Source organism: Equus caballus, chromosome 1 (assembly GCF_041296265.1).
Source record: "Equus caballus isolate H_3958 breed thoroughbred chromosome 1, TB-T2T, whole genome shotgun sequence".
Taxonomy (NCBI): Eukaryota; Metazoa; Chordata; class Mammalia; order Perissodactyla; family Equidae; genus Equus; species Equus caballus.
In genome coordinates, this window is record NC_091684.1 from 116,383,232 (window position 1) to 116,401,295 (window position 18,064).

The 18,064-nt window shown below is 41.2% G+C and overlaps 1 protein-coding gene and 1 long non-coding RNA gene across 16 annotated transcripts in view; one reads left to right on the forward strand and one right to left on the reverse strand.

The window, feature by feature from the left end:
• Window positions 1-18,064, reverse strand: part of TTC23 (tetratricopeptide repeat domain 23) — a 99,516-nt gene that overhangs the window by 34,974 nt on the left and 46,478 nt on the right. For all 15 annotated transcript variants that reach the window (XM_070267864.1, XM_005602827.4, XM_070267874.1 and 12 more), the window contains one exon: window positions 1,584-1,689. In XM_070267864.1, the coding sequence (XP_070123965.1) occupies window positions 1,584-1,689 (106 nt within the window). The remainder of the gene's footprint in view (window positions 1-1,583; window positions 1,690-18,064) is intronic.
• Window positions 2,442-4,151, forward strand: LOC138924240 (uncharacterized). Its single transcript, XR_011439065.1, has 2 exons — window positions 2,442-2,550; window positions 2,754-4,151. It is a non-coding gene; the product is annotated as an uncharacterized lncRNA (long non-coding RNA).

The following is an 18,064-nucleotide window of genomic DNA, read 5'->3' on the forward strand; positions in this document are numbered from 1 at the left end:
CTTGTTCTAGCTCACTCAGAGCCTGAAAGATACTTGAGTTAATTACCATCAATTACAAATTGATTTCACATAAAAATCCAAATTTCTACCTTTCCTTGAAAAAAGCAGAACATCTGCCAATATAAGCCTGCCTTCCACATGACAGCAATGGGCTGGAGCTGAGTAACAGCTGCTCACATTTGATGGAATAGGGGCTTCTCCAGTTTGCCACAGTCCTCACCACTCCATATTGTCTCTATCATATTATAGCTGACAGTTAGCTGCTATTTATAATTATGCTTGCTGCTGCTACTATTTTCTAGTACCTACACCTTCACTCACATTGCATACTTGAAATTTCTATAGACATTTAGATTTGTGACTCCTGCTATTCTAAGGGTTTCATCAAACATTCATTTGCATTTCAAGTGTCTTACTAATAATTGTGGAATGGAAGTTTCTTTTCCCCTATTGAAGGAATTTTAGCCACCAACAAGCTCATCAAAATGGTGGCTCTTTGAAGGTTTTGTTGACTGTTGTGTATACAGTGTTCTAGAGACTGAGCATCAGAAATGTTGCCTGCTCTCTCTCTCTATCCCCAGAAAGGCTCCTCCAGCTCTGAAAAGGCACTCAAAGCTCCAGGAGACCAGAATGAGGGCTCTGCAAGGTGGGATGGACAGATGGATAAACACTGGTCTCCTCTTCACCAGCTCCTCCCTGGACTGGAGCCCTTGCCTGGCCAGGGTTCTCTGCAGACCAGGCTGCTCATTGAGGTGTCCCCTTCATCTTCTCTCACCGCCAGCCTCCTTATCTTAGCCTAGCTCCTGCCTGCCCCCTGAACCCCAACCCCAAGCCTTCCAGATATTGATTTTAGGCTTACTGGCACAGTGGGCCTTATTTTTCTATAACATAATTATTTTTATCTGACATCCTAGAATATACCCCTAGGTCTTCTTATGAGTTATACTCTGTTTCTGAATATTCTGACTTAAAAAAAAGTCACTAGAATGCGTGTTCTCTGTCAATAGGGGCATATCGTATGCTGGGAGCCCAGGATGGTGCCTTAGAGAACTCCCCAAGCTCACTGCTCTACCCTATTATGTGGGCTAAGAAAAACCATATATGAGTCATAAATGGCAACTTCCTTTCGGGATCCTGAAACCCTGTAAGTTCATCCTGATTGAAAGCTCAGCCCTGTGAGCATCTGGAGGCTGGTGTTCCAACAGGCCAGATCTGTTGCCACAGTAGCTGCACAACAATCTTTAAAAATAGATCACCTTTGACAGCAGAGCAGGTTTCCCTGTCAGCCCAGTACAGATTCTCTGGGGCTTTTAATAGCTATGTTTGGATGAAGATTCACTGTATTTGAAAGTAAAAGATTAGAAGAAAGTCGAACAGGGATAGAAACCAAAGGACTCTGGTGAAGCTAACAGAGACACAACTATAGACAATCGATGAAGCCACAAGGGCTCTGCGAAAGGTCTGTGTCACAGATCCATCCACCTGCTCACCCATCCCAAAGGCAGATAGTTTACAGACCCAGACACGTGCGGGACAGGCAGGCAGCAGACAGTACCCATCACCCACAGAAGGGTCCTTCTCACCATGGTGCTCGGGCATCCCAGAGGCGACAGCAGCGCGGGCGACAAAGTGGGCGGAGACCGCTGCCTCCTCCTGAGAGGGGTTTCTGCTCAGGACGATGAGATGCGCCTGTCACCATGGAAAGAAGAAAAAGGTTTGTTTACATGCTTGGCAGCAAAAACAGGGAACTAATTGTTGTGGCAGCGATAAGCAGAAAGCCAAGGAACTTTCTAGTAAGTTAGACAATATGGTTTATGTGGAATTTCAATCAACTCTTGGGAGAGCTGGATTTTAAAAGCATCATGTAGTAGAGAAAGAAAGTACCGGATGCTGAGCCCAGACGGCTCGACGCCACGGCCAGGGCCTATCATTAAGCCAATCATTTAACAGTCTATGTTCCTATGAGTGCAGTGCCAGCGGAAGAGGGGGGAGGGTTTCAAGAGGGAAGGAGATGGAAGAAAAAGTGCCAGTGCTGTGCAGAGGAGGTGGGCACCCAGGCCCCTGCCTACTGGTCAGCCCAGAAAGGGGGACCTACCCACGGTGTCAGCAGCCTGACCCACAGAACCCAGACCCCTCCTCTACGCCTGATCCACCAAGCCCATCTGCTTGTACCGTCTGCAAACTGGCCCATGGGAGCCGCCCGAGCACAGCAAACAGCTCAGTTCCTTGAAAACAAAGCCCATTTAAAAATTCTTTAAGAAAAAAACCAACCTCTATGATCCTGTGAACATAAAATAATAATAATTCTTTCAAATAGAATACAAAATACATCTCTACAAATAAAAATATATAAAATAAATAAAAAGATAAAGTTACCACTCATCTGCCTGTCAACATTTGGAGTTTAAAAAATGCTATTAGTAATATATTTACATTCATCCAATAAACAGATACTCACAGATGGCCTCCTCCAGGAGACGCGTGGCCTAGGAAGTGCGGGCAGTAGAGAAAGAAACAGGAAGTAAACATGAAGTCACACAATGCACCAAGGTGAGATGGCAGGTAGTCCACAATCAATTGCCAAAAGAGTGACAGAAATACTAACACACCATGAGTTTAAAGGAGAGAAACACTAGATTGGGATAGGCAAAACATACTAACCACAACTATGATTTAAACTGTACTTTAGTTCTTTTTCATTTATGATGTCAATTTTAATTTTCTGACAATTTTTATTATCCTCATTTTTATAGATGAGAAAACTAAGGTTGCTGAATGGATGACTTGCCCAAGATATCTCACAGCTAATAAAAGATGGAGATAAGACTCTGACCTTGCTACTCTGACTTCAAATTTGATTTTTCTACCATGTAATGAACCCTGCCACTCCTCCGGCCCTGTCCCAGGTGGCAGACATCACTAATTGATGCCAGCACAGTCCTCAGCGCACCCTGATTCATTCAGCCTCCAGGAGTAATGACTAATCCATGGAAGCTGGTCTAGAAGATAAAACCATACTACTAGAATCTTCTAGTCCAGACCAAGCAGTGAGACAGAAAAGCATAGAGACTTACTCCTCTGATGACCACTGGAATGCCTTTCTAAGATGGCAATCAGTGTAGCCTCTATACTGTCACCACATTTGTCATTTATTAAAATCAACTGAGTTACTAGCTGTAGACTTTTTATGATAGGGGCTACTCCAAATCAAGATTGCTGGGTTTTATTGCTGTGTTAGAACAACCAGAATTTTGTATTCATAAATGCTAAGAATATCCTTTGCTTTGAAACTACTTTTCTTATTATAGGATACACATAAATTAAGTGATTTCAGTGGCCCCCAAATTAGTCTTGTTCTTCGATTTGGCCTGAAGCTCTGACTTGAAATGCTTTTCAAATTATGGGTACTCCGAAAAGCAACTACATGCAGTAAAGATAATAGGAATCTCAGGCATAGAGTCAAAGGATCATGTGTTCAGTGTTTAGAGAAAGGAACGAAGAGAGAGGAAGGGCCTGCCCTACCCCAAGTGCAAACTGACTCGTGTTTCCTTTGTGTTTTCCTCTGGGTTCACGGTCTCTACAATCCACTATCGAGAAAAGCAACTTGTGTCACCAGAAAGATTTAACTCATATTGTTACAAAGACTTTTAACACACAGTATTTTAGATTGATTAAAACTCAGATTCAAATTCAAAAAGATTTCATATTTTGTTTCCACTCCATATTATAACTTAAGGCAATGTAAAAGATAGGTATCTATCAAAATTATTTTCAAATGAATAATTCCACGTTCTGAAAGTTCTGTAAGTTGTCTTTTGTCTCAGAGAGAGGAAACATAGCTTTCCAGGAGCAGAAGTGCTTACAATATCCAGAAAGTGGATCCTGAAAGCCTAAGGGATCTGAATTTACCACCAAATCTTTACAACCTCAACATTGTTCTGTGTGAGATGCTAATATAAGCAAACATTTATTATTCATTGTTCACTTCAGAAACTCAATCCCTGATCTAATTTATTATTTGATGTTTATGAAGCTTCTAAAAACCATATGCTGAGGGAGAGTGGGGGGGTTGAGAAGGGAACCCATGATGTTTAAAATGAGCAAGATTAGCATCTCATTTATTCAATAAAATTCAATTCAATTCCGTTTAATTTAATTTATTCCTATTCAATTCAATTTGTCTTAATTTTTAAATACCTTCTATATGCCAGATATTGTTCAAACACTAGGAATTCACAAAAAAAAAATTAGGCAGGGCTTTCGGCTTTAAAGGGGCTCACAGATGAACTACAAAAATGTGGAATATTTTGATTTTCTCTAAACTTACAGACACTGCCCCTCACTAGGTTTTAGCACCCGGCTCACTACCTTCTCTACACCCTCCTCCTGTGATCATTTTCAGAGATTTTCACATCCACGAGATTGGTTGCACATATCAGGCAAGAAAGAGATGGCACAGTCTAGCAGGTAGCACATATCAGGCAAGAAAGAGATGGCACAGTCTAGCAGGTAAATAGAGGAACAGAGGTTGATAAAAGGATCCTTTTCATGGAGGAAATCCAAAGAGGAGAGTGCGGGACCCCAAGACAAGGTGCTGTACCGTTGTAGGCAGAGCAGGGCAGGGAGCATTCGCTGGAACTAGAAAGATGAAGTGCAGGGGAGGGAGCAGTGGCTCTCAGTAGAGGGACACAGCCCAGCAGCAGTGACCTTGCAGGGAGGAGCTGAGGGAATAAATACCCTGTTCCTCTCTCTCCTTCCAAAGTCAGGGCTGTGTGCCTTCCAGACAGAGGGCAAGGGGGCCCACAGACTCTACTTAAGGGTCAGCGTCTAGAGCACAGAGCAGGGCTGAGAGGGATGCAGACTGGAGCCGAAAGAGCAAACTAAAATATCCAGTGAGCAACCCATCCAACACCTCAGTCTCTCAGGTTTTGACAGGCTCATTTTCCTCTCTACCATCAGCCACTCAGTTCCCCTTCACGCTCCGGCTTATTGCTTAATTATGCTCCCTCTGGATTCTACAGCTCATAGACACCCCCGCCCTTGCTCTATCACATCCTGCCTCTATCACGTCCACGCAACTTCTGGTCCTCTATCCACTCTCTGCAGTCTCACTATCCATCTGCCCCCTCCTGCTGTCCGTTCCCTTCCTGTACATCTTAGAATGCACCATCCATCATTGTCATTATCAAAAATGCCCTCAACTCCACTGAAGCATTATTTGAGATGGTGAAAAAGGGGGAGCCATTTAAATCCATCAGCAGGGGGCCAGCCTGGTGGTGCAGTGGTTATGTTCACATGTTCCGCTTTGGTGTCCTGGGGTTTGCCAGTTCGGATCCTGGGTGTGGACCTTGACATGGCTCATCAAGCCATGCTGTGCCAGGCATCCCACATGTAAAGTAGAGGAAGACAGGCAGATGTTAGCTCAGGCCCGTCTTCTTCAGCAAAAAGAGGAGGATTTGCAGATGTTAGCTCAGGGCTAATCTTCTTCAAAAAAAACTCAACAAAAACCTCAAAAATAAAATCCATCAGCAGAGGAATAAATGTATTGTGGTTTATTTATACAATGATTTAACTCTATCTACATATCTTAACATGGTTACATTTCAAAAACATACCGTTGAGGGGAAAAGCAACTTAGAAAAGGATGCAAACATCACAGCACCATTGATTTTCAAGTTTCTGTTTTGAAGCAGAAGAACTCCTCATATGCCAAACAGAACCTTCCATGGTTCTCTAAAATACAAAGCAGGTAAGAATGGAGCAGCTCTCACTGAAGAGGGTGGAGAGGGCCTGGAAGCCCACCCAGCTGCTCCCAACCAGCTTCCCCAAAAAGACCCTCCGTGGAACATGAGGGCTCAGGGTGACGGATTGAGAACCACAGCGCCACACTATGCAGGAGGCCTCCTTAGGGAGCGAGAACAAAGGAAGTTGACAAAGCTTATGATTAGATTACCCAATCTTTCCAAACTAAACCACTGTTCACAATTCTGGGACAACAACTTGGTTGTTAAGAGAATATACACCTGAGAGAATTTAAGGACTAGTTGTTAGAGTTAACAGAATTAGAGGAGTCGTGCTTGCCTCTCCTGGCTTTCTGCAGGAGCCCAAGTAACGGGCCCGCTGGGGATCGGCGGCGTGCCTGCACTCACTCCTCCTTATTTATTAATCTCCCCAGGGCTTGCATTTCCCCTCCTGATCCTTTGCTGGTTTCCATATCTTATGGTTATACATTTATCAACCATCTTCTTGAAGCTGAGGAGGTGTTTAATATTCCTAAGTCTTTTGAGCTGCTAGCATGTTGTACTGGGTTAAAAACAAAAACAAAAACAAGCTTTAACGTCCCACACTGAGCAAAGCCATTACTTGAAAAACCTCATTCACAAGCCCTCAAACCCTGGCAAGGTGCAGAGCAGCTGTTGCATTCTGGTCCACTCATGCGCTTTTGGGGGAAACTGCTGATTGCTCAGCGCCAATCCAGCTGTCAATAGATGCAGCCTGAGCCAGGGCTGGCGGACTCTTATCTTACTGGGCCTGTCCCCTCGGATTTGTAAAACGTGAAATAGTTCTTGAAGAGAAAACTTGATGACTAGTAAAAAGATTGTTTCTAGTTATGCAGGCAGGCCCCATCATATGAACAGTCGACCTAAAACACTGCGAGTGTTCTGAGTGTGGACACCCAGCTCTTGGCGGGAGGGAGAGGTGATTTTCTTTTCTCACTTGGTAACGATTAGAGGATCACTGACTTAGGGAAATCTCCTCTCCCATAGCAAAGTGGAGAGAACACAAGTACTCAAGGTACATTTGTGGGCTTCAACTGTGTTGTCTATAGACCCTGGAGATGAGAACACTCATCAGGAAAACAATAGAAGTCTTCAACTTGCTAACAGCCGAGATCTCTTTGTAAAGCTGAGAGCTAGCACTAGGGAGGGACAGAGGAAGAAGGGAACTAATATTTTTAAGCACCTACTTTTCCCAGGATAAACACCAGTTTGCTTAATCTCAAAATGACCAGTGAGGTGATACCAACTGTACAATTTACAGATGGGGAAATGAACACTCAAGGAGACTAAGCAACTGTCTGAAGGTCACACGGCGGGTCAATGGCAGGACAGAGATTCAAACTAAGGGCTGGGATTCCAAATTGTATGCTTTTCTAGTCTTAACACCTGGCCATCGAGAGGGTATAAGTTACAGAAAGGTGACTTTCAAGTCAATAGAGTAAAGAACTATTATTATAGTCAGAACTATTATTAGAGTCAGAGGAATGGTTGCTAAGTAGCAGACTCAGTCCAGAAATTGAATGGACTGGCTAGAGGGAGCATGAGCCTCCAGTATTTGGATACTTATGGAGCTTCTGAGAACTATCTTTAGACGGATGCCATAGAGGGGAGCCAGGTAGTGGATGGTGGACAGAGCAGACGTTAAGGGGCTTTCCACTAAGTGTCTCTGTTTCTGCTTTGATTCAAATGTGTGCCTTAATTCAACTCAAGTCCACTTGCCATTGTGAGGTGTGAGCTTGCTGTGTTTCTCTGAAAACTGACCAGCTCTGCAGCCCTGCCAAAGCTGCCATTCCATCCTTCAGCTTCGAGCTGAATTCCTTGCGCAAGAACGGATCGTGTTGCAGTCCAAGGTTGCCACTTCCTGTCCTTTCCCATCTCTGCCAGTAGGGAAGTCTTGCATGGCCACTCAAACCACAGGGCCCTGAGGCAGCTGGAGAACCTTGGTGAAGAAAGAGATGGAGCTGGGAATCCCCGAGGGGAGTAGATGAAAGGGAAGTCACTGGGTGCAGAGGGCATTAGAAAACTGAGTTCTGCAGGTCCCCAGTTAAGCCAGTTTCTTTTAATATCACCAAAAGTTCTCAGTGGCAGCTCTCCAGTTGTCAATATGAGCTCCTCCAAAGGGCTGGGGGAGAAAAGGCTCTACTCTCTGTAAGTGTTAGCATCCAAATAGACGTGTTGGGGGCTTCTATTTTCATCTTCTTTTGGTTGGAAGTATGTATTTCTTAAAAACTACAATTTTAGATTATATGAGTAACACCTGCATATCATTTTTAAAAAATCCTAAGTGGTAGAAAAGAATAGACAATTACAATTTTAAATGCCCCCTCCCTTCTGTCTACAAGCCTCACTCTCTCTTCTCCCCATTCCCAGTCTGACTTCTTATAGCTAACTGCTATCGACAGTTTCCTATGTATCCTCTCAGAAATATTGATATACTTACACAAACACACACAGGCACATGTTCTTAAACACACACACACAAGACCATACCAAGGCCCTTCCCCCTCTCAGCTCAGCTTCAACTCCTGCCACCCACTCTGGGCTCCCACCACAATGGCTCCCCTCTCCCCTCTCCTCAGCCTTTGGGGTGTCTCATTACCAGTCCTCAAAGGATCCCACGCCAGGTCAGGCTGCCCTGTTGGGAGCTCTCATAGCACCCAGTACTTCTCCTTGTGGTGCATGTCACAGCTGTCGTTTTACATTCATCTGTGTGACTATTCAACTAAGGTCTATCTCACTCACTAGGCTGCACCTCAAGGATAGGACCCCTGATGTCTGGACCCTCCATCACAGTCCCAGAGCCTACCACTGTGCCTGGCACATTGCAGTGTTCACTCAGTTATTGACTGAATGAATATGCTGGTCTACATTTGGCTTTTAAAAATTAATAAGACACTTTGGACATCTTTCACGTCAGAACAGATACATCCACCTCTTTCTCTTTGATGGTTCTACAGTATTCCATCACATGGATGTATCATAATTTCATAACCAGGTCCCCATTAATGGGTTTTAAAGGTATTTCTAATTTTTGCTCTTTCCAACAACACGGTTTCACTGCTTTCACATCTTTGCACACTTGTGCATGTATGTCCGTTAGGTAAGCCCCTAGACGTGAAACTGCTGGGTCAAAGGGACCATGCATGACAAAACTGGAGAGGGAATATCAAATGCTTTTCCCCAAAGTGGTGCCAATCCCCACTCCTCCTGGCAGTGCATGAGGATGCCTGCTTCCTCGTCCCCTTGCCACATGGGGAATGAGCAAACTTTTTTATTTTGCTCATAGGTAGTTAAAAACAGCATCTCCTTTGTTAAATCGCATTTCTTTAATAACAAGTGAAGCTGACGACTGTTTTTGTTAGGTTATTGGCCATTTGTATTTCTTTTTCTATAAATTGTCTGTTCCTGACTTTTGTCCATATTTCTATTGAGTTGTCTTTTTCATCTAGATTTTATAAGAATTCTTTCTATATTTCCCCTTTGACATTTGCTTTTTGACTTTACGATATGTTGTCACAAAGAAGTTTTTCATTTCTATGCTGTCAAATTTATCAATCTTTCTTTCTCTTTTTTCTCCTTTCTCTGACTCTCAATCTATAGCTACCTGTTCACATGCAGAGGAAAGGTGCTCAACAAGTGTCAACATTGGCTACTTCTAGTAGGGGAGGCCTGGGATGACTTATAACCCATTGCTTTGTGCTTTTCTGTATGGCTTTATTTTTTTTTTATAAACCACATAATAATTTTTATAAAAAAGAGTTCTTATTTAAAAAGAAACAGTATGGCACCTGGATTTATGTCATTCACATGTTAGAAAATGTTGATAATGAATAAAATCATAATTGTATTCTGCATCTTTTCTAATTTTAAACAAAAAAGGCTAGTATTGTCAGAGATTTTGCACTTGTCTAATTATTCACAATAAATCAATTGCACATTATAGCACATACACAGTAGTTAACAAGCGCCAATCAGAAGCACTGCCATTTGCTGAGGCGTCTGAACCTGCCAGGAGCCAGGCCTCATCAAGGCCAATAATGTGCCCAGAGCAGGAACGTGAAGCTAGATTTTCTGACCCCTAAGTCTTTGGAAGAGTAACTGATAAATTAAATTATTTCATTATACTTTGCAAATTAAACTCTAAATTTGGGCACTACTGAGTGGCAGAGCTATTCTAAAAACTGAAAAGAGAAATACACAATTCAAGTGTCAGAGATGTGAAAAGGCAATGCACACTGGTGCAGGGTTAATTTATACTCCTGGAAAACACACACCCACAAACATGCTCTCGCTCACATAAATGAAACCCTGTGATTTTTCTTTTGGATAGGAAAATAAGGTTCTATTGCCAAAATCTGCCAGGAGTAGTTTCAGAAACGATCACATTTGCACAGTTTCTCACGGTCCCCTGCTGCAGAGGGACGAATGGGGCCGAGGGCAGCTCTTTCATCAGTGTCTGAGACTGCGCCTTCCCTGGGTGGTGGCTCTGCAGGGCTGGCTTTATTTTCCTCCATTTTAATGGATTAGTTCCTAAAATACTTTGGAACTTTTCTACATTCTAGAGAAAATAAAAGGTCTTTTCTCTCTCGGTGTTCCTCTCACTCCAAAGGAATTAAAAGTGAAAAACAAGAGGAGAAATAACAAAGCCCCTTTTCTTTGTGTGCCTAATAAATGGCTTTGAGGCATGGGCTCCCTTGGAGAGCTGAGGCCACACTGTACCTTTCTGTATCTTAGGTAAAGAAAGAAAAAGGGAGCCTTAATAAACGTTTAATAATTACTGTTAATAAATAAGAGTAGCTTACCCTGGCAACATGCCTAATGGTGCACAGAGTAGTTCCATTTTGAAACTTCGTGTAGTTCTGTGAAGTGGACAAGGTCTTTTGTAGGGTTTCTTTTTCTTCTTTGAGAGGTTAAATGACTTGTATAAACAGAGGGTAAACAGAAGAATCTAGACTCCAATTCAGATTTTCTGATTTCAAATCCAATGCTATTGTGACTTCGCCAAACTATCTCTTTAACAATGATCAGCAAGTATTTATTTAACACTCTCTAATCTTTATTAACCTTGAGAATAAACAACAATAAAAGTCACCTATCAAACTTTACAAGCATTTATAAAAATGAGTAAATTCCTCCCTAACCCAAATACAGAGAAATCCTTCCAACTTAGAATCAAAATCCAAAAGTAAAGAAAGCAAAGCTTGAAAATTTGAAAGCATTCAGAAAACTTTTGGATGGCAGAAAACTTTTGGATGGCAGAAAACATTGTGAATCCACACACAAAAAATTAGAGCTATTAAATGAGTTCGGCAAGGTTGCAGCATACAAGGTAAACATACCATTTGTATTTCTGTACACTAGCAATGAGCAATAGGAAAAGGAAATTAAGAAAACATTTCCATTTGTAACAGCATCAAAGAAAACAAAAAGCCTGGGAATAAATCTACCAAAAGAAGCGTAAAACATACTACAAAACACGGCTGAAAGAAATTAAGGAAGACCTAAATAAATAGAGATATGCTATGTTCATGTATTGAAAGGCTTAATGTTGTTAAGATGTCAATACTTCCCAATTGAAATACAGGTTCAAGTACTCCTTGTCAAAATCCCAGCTGTTCTTTTTTCAAAAATTTATAAGCTTATCCTAAAATTCATATGAAAATGCAAGGGACCCAGAATAGCCAAAAAATCTTGAGAAAGAATAACAAAGTTGGAGATGTCACAGTTATGATTTCAAAACTTACTTCACAACTTGTACATAAGTGTTCACAGCAGCATTATTCATAACATCGATTAACTTAATGAAAAACCACAGTAATTGAGACAGTGTGATACTTGATGTGGGGTCGGTGAGCCAAGGAGTCGAAAGAAAGATTTCTTGGACTCTCAAGATCTGGCAGTAGTGCTCTTTTATTTAGAGAATAGTGTGGAATAGCATGGGGACAGGACCCATGGGCAGTCAGAGCTGCTGCGTGGGGACAGGGCCCACGGGCAGGAGGAGCCGCTGCTGCTGCCCCGAGTTGAGGGTTAGAGCTAAATTTAAGGCATAGGTATATGTGTTATCTCTTTACAAGACAAAGGAAAGAATATGAAAAAAAGTTAAAATGGTATCAGTGCAGGTGGGGTCTGGTCACTGGGTGATCCCATGACTTTTAGACAAGAATCAAATCGGATTAAGTAAAGGTCAGAAGCCACCACCCTAAGACAGTTATATGAGATTGCCAGACAGCAACCAACTTAAGTTCTTGCCTTCCCCATTAAGAGTTTCTAGGGACAAGGTCATCTCTCTTCCTCTTCCTGGTACCGAGAGGGAGGCAGCTTTTACAGATAGAGATTTACCTTACAAATGTAAATGTGTCCCAACAAGGGCAAGTTCCATTCCCCAGAGCCTCCCTCCCTGTCCCAGTTTATCAAAAGCAATCAGCCCCAAACAATCCCGATGCCAAAGAGACATATCCTGGGGTGGCCAATTTCAGGTCCCTACAAGGTCATCCCCCCTTCCTTCACAAGTGCAAATATTTCTCGAAGAGCAAACAAATTCCAGTCCTCGGAGCCTGCTTCTCATCTGCAGTTTTAAAAGTAACCAGCCTAAAATCCTCATCAATACTGACATAAGGATAGACATGAAGATCAATAGAATAGAATTGAGAATCCAGAAATAAATTCTTACATTTATGGTCAATTGACTTTGACACAGATACCAAGATGATTCTGTGTTGAAAGGATAGTCCTTTTAATAAATGCTGCTAGGACAACTGGATATTCACATACAAAAGAAGGAAGTTGGACCTCAACCTCAGATCATATAAAAAAATAAACTCAAAATGGATCAAACACCTAAATGTTAAAAGCTAAAACTATCAAACTTTTAGAAGGAAACAAGCCTTCATGAACTTGGATCAGGCAATGGTTTCTTAGATGTGACACCAAAGGCACAAGCAACAAAAGGAAAAAAGGATACATTGGACTTCAACAAAATTAAAAACTTTTGTGCTTCAAAGGACACTGTCAAGAAAGTGAGAAGAAAGCCACATGATGGGAGAAAATGTTCACAAATCATACATCTGATGAGGGTCTAGTAGCTAGTAACCAATATAAAGAGCTCTTATAAGTCAACAGTAAAAAGACAAGCAACCCTATTAAAAAACGGGCAAAGGATTTGAATAGGCATTTCCCCAAAGAAGATTCACAAATAGTCAATAAGCATACAAATAGATGTGCAATATCATTAATCATTAGAGAAATTCAAATCAAAACTGCAATGAGATACCACTTCATACTCACTAGGATGGTTAAAATAAAAAAGAGAGACAATAACAAGTGTTGGTGAGGGGGTGGAGAAAGCAGAACTCTTACGCATTGCTGGTGGGAATGTAAAATGCTGAGACCACTTTGGAAAACAGCTTGGCAGCTCCCCAAGAAGTTTAATATTGAGTTACCACATGCCCCAGCAATTCCACTCCTAGCCTTACACCCAAGAGAACTGAAAAAAATTCCATATAAAAACCTGTACATGAATGTTCATAACATTATTCATAATATCCATAAAGTGGAAACAACCCAAATGTCCATCAGCTGATGAATAGAGAAACAAATGTGGTCTACGTGGATAACAGAAAACTATTCAGACATGAAAAGAAAACAAAGTACTGATACATGACAAACACGGATAAACCTTGAAAAAAATATGCTAAATAAAAGAAGTCAGACACAAAAGGCCACATACGGTATGATTCTATTTATATGAAATGTCCATAATAGCCAAATCCATAGAGACAGAAAGTAGAGTGGCGGTCGCCAGGAGATGAGGGGAGGAGGGGAAGGGAAATGACTCCTAATGGGTACAAGGTTTCTATTTGAGGTGATGAAAATGTTCTGGAATTAGATAGTGGTAATGGTTGCACAACTTGTGAATATAATTAAACCACTAAATTGTACACTTTAAAAGGGTGAATTTCACAGTATGTAAATTATCACAATAAAAAACACTATGAACAAAATGAAATGTAAATGACAAACTGGGTGAAAATATTTACAAAATACATCATAGATAAAAGGGCAATATGTGTAATATTTAAAGAACCTTTAACAGTTAAGGTAAAGTAGATAAAAATTCTACTAAAAAGTGGACAAGTGAGGGGCCAGCCTGATGGCATAGTGGTTAAGTTCATGTGTTCTGCTTCAGCAGCCTGGGATTCACAGGTTTGGATTCTGAGTGTGGACCTAGCACCACTTGTTAAGCCATGCTGTGGGAGCATCCCACATAAAATAGAGGAAGACCGGCACAGATGATAGCTCAGCGACACCCTTCCTCAAGCAAAAAGAGGAAGATTGGCAACAGACGTTAGCTCAGGGCCAATCTTCCTCACCTACACACAGCAAAAAGTGGACAAATGATACGAATAAGTCACAAAAAAGAAAATTCACAAAATACATTGAAATCCTTTAAACATATGAAAAGATATTCAATTACATTTTAAATAAGAGAAATGCAGATTAAAACTACACTGAGATGTCACTTCTCACCTATCGGCTGAGAATAATTCAAAAGCTTGACCATCCACTCTTTTGGAAGAGGCTGTGGGCACACTCATACACTGCTGGTGTGGCCTACAAATGAGGGGAAGCCCAACGAAAGGCAATTTGGCAACATCCTACAAAACTACCAACACATGCTCCCTTCGACTGAGCAGTCCCACCTGTAGGAATTACTCTGAGAATACAACTCCAACAATACAAAAGTATATGTGTCTAAGATTATTCATTACAACATTATTTGTAACTGCAAAATATTGGAACCTACCTAAATGCCCAAACATAGGAAACTATTTGAAAAAAACCACAGTATGTACATAAAATGGATTATTATACCCCTGTACAAATGAATAAAGATTTCTACGAACTGCTATAAAGTGATTTCCAGGATATATTGTTAAGTGAAAAAAGCAAAGGTACACACAACAAATAAATAACTTGGTGGGAAGAGGGAGAGACATTCCTAACAGTAGAATGTCAACTGATAAATGTGGATGGAACGGCAGAATGGAAAATCATTAACTTGCAAACATCAAGCAAAGACTGGTTTGGGAAACATTCATCAAAGGATGCTAAACCTAGAGGGAAATTTCTAAGAGGAGTATGATATGTATCTGGTCTTCACAATGTATCTGGTCTGTCTCTCCATAGAACGTTTATTGGCTGTATAGTGGAAAATAGTTACTATACAGTGAAGAAGCTATGTATCACTGTGACTGAGTGATAAAAATCAATGTCACCAAGGAAGGACAGATGACATCACGTGCCTCCAGATGCAACACCCAAAGAAAATACTATAGTCTTCTGTAGTATTCAAGCTGGGCATGTGTTGTTGGAATCGTCATGAGGAAACATCAGATGAACCCAAACTGAGGCACTGTCCACAAAACAACTGACCTATATTCCTCAAAAATTTCAATGTCATAAGAGACAGAGACAGGCTGAGAAACTATTCTAGATTACAGGAGACCAGAGTCATGACAACTAAATGCAATACATGATCTCGGACTGGGTCTTGTGTTGGAGGGAAGAAATTGCCATAAAGGATGGTATTTGGACAACTGACAAAATAGAACATGGTCTGTACTGATGTTAACAGTCCTGAATTTGATAACTGTATTACAGTTACCTAAGAGAATATCTTTATTCCAATGAAACATACGCTGAAATATTCAGGGATAAAAGGATAATGATATATTCAACATACTTTCAAATGATTACAAAATATAAATAATTATCGCTCTGAGTATATGTGTGTGCATATATATGTGTGCTTGTATGTCTGTCTAAACAGATAGATAGGGAGAAAGAATGTGGCAAAATACTTTAAAATGGTGAATCTGAGCCCCATGAACAAGAAGCCATTTCCCACTCACACAGCGCTACGGGCTCCTAAGAGAAGTAAGGCCTGATATACTGGAAGGCTGCACTTACATTTGGACCCTTTGCTGATCGCTGCCTTCAGACATTTGAACTTCTTTCTCTAAGCCAGTGTTTCCTAAACTGTGACCTGGGGAAGACTGGCGTCTCCTGGCTTTATTAGACCCTCCTCTCGATTCATAATCCACATTGGCATTTTTAAGGCACTATAAAACCCTGTGTTGAAGACATCTGTTTAATTTTAATTCAATATTTCTCAAATTTATTTAACCACGAGCACCTTTTCTAGGAAGACCTATGAACTCTTGTGAGATGCTAGTATCCCGCGGAATACAGTTTGGGAAATGCTTCTCTAAACCAAACTCAAATCTTTGTAATGCATACTGTTGGGTCTTAGAAGCCAAGTTTCATTCCAGTGAATTTTATTAGTGTAATGGCCCTTGCCGGATGACTCTCAATGGATTATCACTTGGTGTCTTTCTTTGAACTTTAGAAACTGTACAGCAAAGATAGAGCCAATACTTTGAGGGCAGATCTGGATTTAGTCAGGAAACAGTGAGAGGAGATGGACTAAGAGGAAAATTAAAATTAAAGTTAATTTGAGACTCTATTCTGTAAAATGGAAGTAAAATAATGTTTGAAAGTTGGTTCAATGAAGAACAAAGGAAAACCAACTTCTGGTGGCAAAGAAAGTCAAAGCAACCCTTTGGCAGAATGTCCATATGAATTGAGAATTATAAAATATTCTTCTTTCCTCCCAGAAGTTTAACTTTTGGAAATTAACACTAGCAAATAACTCAGGAAAAGAAAAAAATTTTTTGTATAAGAATATTCAGAATTATTGATACTAACAACAAACTGCAAACGCACCAGTGCTCTTATGCTCAGTAAGTGGTCCCATCAGCCTCAGAGTGACCTAAACCAAAAACCTGGTGTAAAGCTGGACCCCTGCATCTCCTTCACTCCCCCACATCTGCACAACTCCCAGGCCTGTCATTTCTGCTCTCCACCTCTGTCAAATTTGTTCACGTCTCTCTATTCTCACAACGCCACCTGAGTCCAGGCTGTCATCATCTCCTACCTCGACTCCTGTGGCCATCTCCTGAGTCATCTCCCTGCTTATCTCTCGGCCATCCAGTCCATTCTCCATACTGCAGAGCGATCCTTCTAGACTGATAATCTGATGATATCAATCTCCCTGCTTGAAAACCTTTAACTGCCCCTAGGATGCAGCTCAAATTCCTTAACGTGACTTTCAACACCCCACCTCAATGATGCCTGTCTACTGCCTTTACCATTCCCATTGCCCAGGCATAGGAAATTTCTTACAATTCCCCCAACGTGTCAAACTTCGTCTCACCTTCAGACCTTTCCATGTGCTCTGCCCCCTTCCTGCGTCAGTCTTCCACACCTCTTAGTACTTTTTGAACAGGTGTTTACCTTTACTACCTTTGCTTCCTCACATCTCACTCATTATACAATCTGGTTTCAATCACTGCCTCAATATTTCCTTCAACAAGGTCATCAATGAAAGAAGGAAAAAGGAAAAGGAAAAGAAAGAAAAAGAAAAAAGGGACGGAAAGAGAGAAATTTTAAAAAATTCGTATGTAGCACTATATATCAGGCACTGTGCTGAGCACTTTACAGATCTTAACTCATCCATCCTCCCAACAACTCTATGTCCTCCATTATAGCAGCAGGTATTAAAGAGGGTAACATAAAGGATACCTCTTTCTTTTTTAACTTGTCCTCCTGTTTTTCTGGCAAATTCTTCTCTATTTCCTGTGCCAGGTTATCCTTCTTTACTTGACCAATGGATACTGAAGTTCCTCAAGACTGTCATCAGTCCTTTTCTCTTCTCACTCCATAGACCCTCCCTAGGTGATCTCATCCTCTCCCAAGGAAATCACTGTGTACGAGTAGATGACTTTCTGATCTATTTTCCGAGCTCCAGTCCTGATTATCTAACCACGTAACTGTTTCTTCCATTTGTATGCCTCATGGGCATACCATCAAAATCTGAGCTCACCATTTATCCATCACCCAGTCGCACCTGCTCTCCTACTGTCAATGGCACAAACATCTACTCAGTTGTCCAGACCAGAAACCCAGGAGTCATCTTTGATTCTTCCCATTCCTTCTTTTTCTCACATCCAATCAATCTCCACATCTCATCAATTCTGCCTCCTAAATCTTTGTCAAACCCATCTACTTCTCTTCACCCTTACTATCATCATCCTAGATCAAGCCAACATCATCTTAGGTCTTCGCTACTTCAGTGGCCTCCTAACTGGTCTCTCCACTTCCACTCTTGGCACCTCTTCCACAATCCATTCTCTATATGTCAGCCAGGATAATTTTTCTAAAAA